We start from the raw sequence: 5970 nt of genomic DNA, 5'->3' as shown, positions 1-5970 counted from the left end.
TCTCTCTCTTTCTTCTTCTTTTTTGCTTTGATGTGACTTTCTGTGCTTTTTCTCGGTCGTTCTCTCGCTGTCACCATTACCATCCTCTTCTTTCTTCTTCGTCCTCCTCATTTTCTTTCTTTCTTTGTCTTCTGTTCCTTTCTGTTGCTCCTCGTTCTCGTTAGGTGTGCGTGAAGGCTCAGTCGTTCGTGCCTATGCGTGTGGACCTGAGGAGAGGGGGAGTGACAGGCGTGGCTCTCGACGTTAAGGTGGGGTGGTGGGAAGGAGTCGTCCTCTCCTCTGAAGGCACTCTATGGGCCTGGAACTTCTTCGATCAACCGTAAGCAACTACTACTGATACTATTGATTCTCCTACTAGTCCTACTACTACTACTCCTACTGATACTACTGATACTACTACTACTCCTACTACTGATACTACTACTACTACTGATACTACTACTACTTGTCCTACTCCTACTGATACTACTACTACTACAACTACAACTTCTTCTTGGTCTTCTGCAGTTCACCTGCTCTTCTTCTTCGTCTTTTTCTCCTACGTCTTTATCATGATAATGGTCTTTCTGGGGAGAGATGGAGAGATTGAAGGGAGACACGTAGACCCAAGATAGATAGATTAAAGATAGATAGGTGGAAAGGTCGATAGGGGAGTTGGTGTGAGAATAGGTACGTGTAGACATGGACGAAGATGAAGATGGGGAGAGTGAGAAGTAAATGAGAGACAGAGCTACAAAGAAAAAAGAAAGAAAGAAACTTAATCCATCGATCAGCCTGAGCTGTGTCGTACTGCCCCATCTACACAGAGAAACGCAGGTGTATATACACCTCTACACATCTATGTTAGACTGTTTGCAAGAAGCCCCTCTTGGTGTTTCTTCTTCGTCTTCTTCTCATCATGATCTTTCTTCGTATCTTCTTTCTTCTTCTTTTTCTCTGTCTCTGTTGTTGCGGGGGTCGCTTCTTCTCAGGCGTCGCGATGTCCTTCGTCCTGCAGTGTATCAATACCTTTTAGCCGAGGGACAGCATGTACGAAGTGTAAACGTCGTCTCTTCGCCCTTGTTCTCCGCCGTCTTCTCGCAGCTTGAAGAAAGTCAAAAGAGAAGGTCACAAATGAAAGGGAGAGAGCACGAATTAGCCCTCGCCAATGGCAACGGCAGTTTAGTCACTGCAGCAAACTTTAAACCCTCAGCTGTACGTACACGTCCAGCTATCAATCCTTCATGGGATCCATTCTCTTACAACTAGAGGTTCATAACCTCTCCGTCTTTAGTTCCTTTCCTTCTCTTCTTCTTACTCATAGACTTCCTTGTTCACTCCGACTTCTTTTTCTTCCTCCTCCTCCTATTCTTCTTCTTCTTGTCAAGGTGAGGAGAAAGAAAGACAGAAATCTGTTTTCTTTGGAGCTTCGCGGAGACGTATCTGAGGCGTTTTTAAATCATAAGAAGAAGAAGAGGAAGAGGAAAGAAAGACAGAAAGATGAGAGAAGATGCTTCTTCCTCTTCACATGATGGTGTTCTCTCTCTTTCTCTCTTTTTATTCCTGTTGCCTCATTTTGGAGGGATTATTATGTCATTCTTCTTCTTCTTCTCTCTCAGCTCTGTGTCCTACGATCGCAGGGTTCTTGCCCTGAAAAAGCCTCTGGCTTACGGACAGGCCGTAACTGGTGGAGTTGCGCTATCGGCTCTCCTTTCTTACGGGGTCGGCAAGAGGAGGACTTTTTCTTTCTCCTCTTCCTTCTCCTCTTCTCCTTGTTCTGTGAGAGGACCATGCCATGGCGATTCTTCACATACCTGCAATTCTTCCTGTAGAGAAACGTCCACGGGGGATGCATAGAGGCATCTACGATATGTAGCTAGGTACTGTTATATATGGAGTTGCGAGGTGTATAGTATATAAAGGAATAAGAAGAAGAGGGCACATTCTTCGATGTAGGTTTCTATATGGATCGAATCGATGAGAGAGGGAGTGAGAGAGGTGGGGTCTCAACTCTCTTATGAGTCTTGTCAATCATAGTAGCAGGAGAAGCCCTGTCTCTTCTTCGTCGTTTTATGGAGAGTCAAAAGAAGAAGAAGGTGACTCTTACTGCAATGAGGGAGAAGGAGAGAAGGATCGAGATTCTGGTCCCTATTCTCCATTTCTTCGCTTGCTTTTGATCCATTCTATCATGGGCCGCTCTTAAAAAAGAATCCACTAAAGATAGATTAAAGATAGATTAAACATAGATTGAAGATAGATAGATTAAAGATAGAAAGAGATGTTTGTGTAGCTTCGAATTCTTTCGTATTTTCTACTTGTTCCTTTCCCTTTTTTGTCTTCCCCTCGTTTTCGTCCATTTGTCATCGGTGTGTCTCCAGGTGTACATACACCATAGACCACGTGAAGGGAATGGCTAGCTTAGTGTAAAGGAAGAAGATCAAAGACAGAAGGAAGGCAGGGCGGGAGTGAGGTATCCATCCGTTCATCGAGATTTCTGTAGTTTCCTGATATGCCGAATGTTTAGCATGTCTTACCATAAAACTCACTTTTGAAATGAACTTTCAAGCAGGCCTTCGATTCTCGTCCAATTTCTTCCTTTTCGAGAGAAAGAAGAAGAAAAAGAACAATAGGCGGTCGGTCCTTGGGGGTGTTCCTCTGTGTATGGCATCTTCCCGAAGATAGACTTGTTAAATCCTCTCCGACTCGCATGATAACTAGCTAGCTAGCTAGCTGACTAGACAACTCACGAACACCTGCAGACATAGATCCGTAGAGAAAGGTAGCAGGAGTCGTCATAGTGACAAGAAGAAGACTAAGAAGAGTCGTTGATCGAACCGGGTGATCCTGAAACAAGAAAAAAAAGATATCTTTGTCGAGATAATCCTTTCATCTCCCTGTTCTTTTCTTCCTTTTTAGCGGGGTGCTCCGGAGAAGCGCGCAAGGTTACGAATCTCGTAGCAACGTGTTAGGAAATAAGAGGAAATCTTCCTTTTCTTCTTATCTTTTCTGTAATCTTGCTGTCGAGTTAAGGATCTTAGGCTAGTAAAGCTTAGTCTTGTTCTCTCTAAAAGAGGAGGTTCGTAGGAGTTTTATCTATCGCCACTTGAGTACTGAGAATGCCTGATATCTCTTCTTCTCTCTCTTCTTCTCACCCCCCATGCCGCCTAGCATCCATTTAGAGGTAAAAAGGCGATCTTCTTCTTTCTCCACTGGCTAGTTGGGAGTAGTCATAAAGTGAGTCCACGACAAGAAGACAGAGACACACACACCACTCACACAACAAGCGAGCATACAGAAGGACTGGCTAGCTATCTCCTTAGCTCTTGTCTATCTACCTTTAATTCATCTATCTATCTTTAATCTATCTATGTATCTATCTCTAACCTATCTGTTTAATCTATCTTTAATCTACCTCGATTCTCTTATTCATCTTAGCAGTAGTAGTAGTAGGGGCTGAGTAGACAGACGGAGAGACAGGAGAGAGGAAGGGCTGAGGGGTGTCGATCTTTCATCGTCGCTGTTCTTTCTCAAGAAGCTTCGGCAAAGATCTATTTCGATCGAATCTCCAGAAGAAGAAGAAGCAGGAGTAGAGATCCTTGATCGATATAGAAAAGATCGGTAAGATGAAAAGTCGTCGTCTCTTATCTACGGTTTCAGCAATGATAAAGTAGAGGAACATCGATGGATCGAAAGCACATGTATCATCATCTACGGAGCAATTTTACACCCCCTTTGGTTTATCTCCCACTCCACTCACAGAACGAGGCGATGCTTTTCCTCCGGCCCGCCATTTACGTAATTAGCCTAGAGAAGAAGAAGAGAAGGAATAGACGAATGAATAATTCGTAGATAGATACATGGAATGAAGAAAGATAGATGGATAGATTGAAAATAGATTGAAGATAGATGTCTAGATACTTGAGAGACTCAGAAACCCTTGACTGTTGAGAAGAGATATATATATATATATATTTCCTCCAAAGCAAGTGGAAAGGAGTAAATTCATAACTTCTTCTTCTTCCCCTCTCTATTGTCCTAGTTGGAAAGGTGCACTGCATGCATGCATGCAGCCCAGTCTTCTTTCTTCTGTTCCGTCATTTCGCCCACACTCCTTCCTATTCCTTCTTCCCTTTCTCTCGCAAAGTCACACAACCTCGTCCCAAGAAAGAAGAGAAACATTCTTTCTCTCTCTCTCTCTCCTCTTTCTTTCTGTCTGTTTGTCTCTTCTCCGTGAGCTTCGTAGCTAGGATAGGACACCCAAGTGTAAAGAAAGAGAAAAGACAGAAAGGTTCTAAAGATCGGAGAAAAACCCGTGGTCCCCTCGTAGATCTGCGACAAGCTTTCTCTTCGTTTTCCTCTGGACAAAAAGAACGCAAGATCACAAGCCAACACGTGAAAAGAGAGAAAGAGGAGGAGAAGAAGAAAGGAATGAATGAATGAATGAAATTTCTCTATGTTGAAAGCATTGTCGACTTGATAGAAAACACCTGCTGCTTCTGCGCGTGATCAGGGAGAAGAAGAAATCTCCCCTCTTTAAGAGAAAAGAAAAACCCACACTTATGTCGAAGTTCGATCAATTCTTCACGATATTCTCGAACCTCTCCTCCTCATTCATTCCTATGTATAGATGTACATATATCTAGATATATACGTAGGTAGATACATGTGCATGTACCCATCGATGTACATGCAGATATATTTTTACTCCTGCATATATGTAGAGAGATAGGGAGATGTCGATGTGTAGGAGTGAGTGGTCAGTGGGAGATAGAATAGACATAGCCTGTAGGAAGAGAGAGAGAAGGCAAGCGAGAAGCATGCAGGGAAAAGAGATGTAGAGTGATTTGTATGGAAGAGAGAAGGCTTATTCATGAAAACTCGATGTGAGATTTTATGAGGCGAAGAATAAGAATAGAAATTAGAATTATCTGCTAAGTAGGTGAATGCAAGACGCATGTGTACATACACCGTACGAAATTTAGTCTTGTCAAGAGAGACAGGAGGAAACCTTCATGTAAAAATACGCGTATAATCCACCATCTGTACTCCGTATGCCTGCCTGTAGACATGCCTATATATATATATATGTATATACATATATACATATATATATGTATATGGGTGTCGAGGTAGATGATACAAAGAGAGATTAGGATAGACAGACAGATAGAAAGATAGATTTACCACACGCATCGTACTTGCATCTCTCTTATGACATCAAGATCAAAGACAGTCAAGCTCCTTCACGTCGAAAAGTGGAAAGAAAACAAGTGAAATGTACAGACACTTCAAAAGAGAAAGAGGGACAGACTTTAAGAACACATCGAAGACCTCAGAAAGAAGAGGTGTACGTACACCTGAAATCTATACCTTCTTTCCTGATACTTTCTCGCCATCTTCTTCATCTTGTTCTTCACTTCCGCCTTCGCCTTTCTTCTCTAAAAGCTTCCACGCAGGTTCAAGTTGAAAGATAGTTATCTTCTCATCGAACGAAGAGACTCCAGCTAGCCAAAGAGAAAACACATCCACGCATGCGTGCGTGAATGCATTCATACCCAGACAGACAGGCGGGGCGCATAAATAAATATACGAAGAGACAGAAAGGAGACAGAAGGATTGCAAAGAGAAAGATCAACAACGGACTAGAGAACCTTCTTACATGATAAGAAATAAAGCTGCGATGAGTAGTATCGAGGAGTGGCGTGTCATAGACCTGCATGTGCCAAGTTAGAGAAGATATGAGAAAACAGAATTCTCAAAGATCATCCATCTCTCTTCTCTCTTGGCGCATCGTCAAACAGAAAGTCTATAAACATATATATATATACATTTACATCCATGTACATGTATGTATGCTTTTCATTCACTCCTGAAAGTATGCATACAGAAGAGAGAAAGAGAATAGGAGAACAAAACACTAAGGTATGAATATGCATATGTTTTTATCTATGTATGTACGAATACTTACGTATGTATGACTATCTATGTATG

General features: G+C 42.2%; 2 protein-coding genes across 2 annotated transcripts in view; one reads left to right on the top strand and one right to left on the bottom strand.

Annotated features, from left to right (window-relative positions):
- The first annotated feature begins 164 nt into the window (after positions 1 to 164).
- Positions 165 to 2461, top strand: CSUI_000307 (myosin h). Its single transcript, XM_068060541.1, has 2 exons — positions 165 to 319; positions 972 to 2461. Exons 1-2 carry the CDS (start codon positions 195 to 197, stop codon positions 1246 to 1248), a joined length of 402 nt encoding a protein of 133 aa, XP_067927484.1. The 5' UTR covers positions 165 to 194; the 3' UTR covers positions 1249 to 2461.
- An 840-nt stretch (positions 2462 to 3301) lies between these two features.
- Positions 3302 to 5970, bottom strand: part of CSUI_000306 (g-protein beta) — a 4996-nt gene continuing 2327 nt past the window's right edge. The window contains exons 4-5 of the mRNA XM_068060540.1: positions 5350 to 5483; positions 3302 to 4336 (exon numbers count right to left, since the gene is read on the bottom strand). Coding sequence (XP_067927483.1) covers positions 4271 to 4336; positions 5350 to 5483 — 200 coding nt within the window. The 3' untranslated portion in view covers positions 3302 to 4270. The remainder of the gene's footprint in view (positions 4337 to 5349; positions 5484 to 5970) is intronic.

This window comes from Cystoisospora suis (genome assembly GCF_002600585.1).
Source record: "Cystoisospora suis strain Wien I chromosome Unknown contig_130, whole genome shotgun sequence".
NCBI lineage: Eukaryota > Apicomplexa > Conoidasida > Eucoccidiorida > Sarcocystidae > Cystoisospora > Cystoisospora suis.
This window is presented reverse-complemented; position numbering and strand designations above follow the sequence as displayed.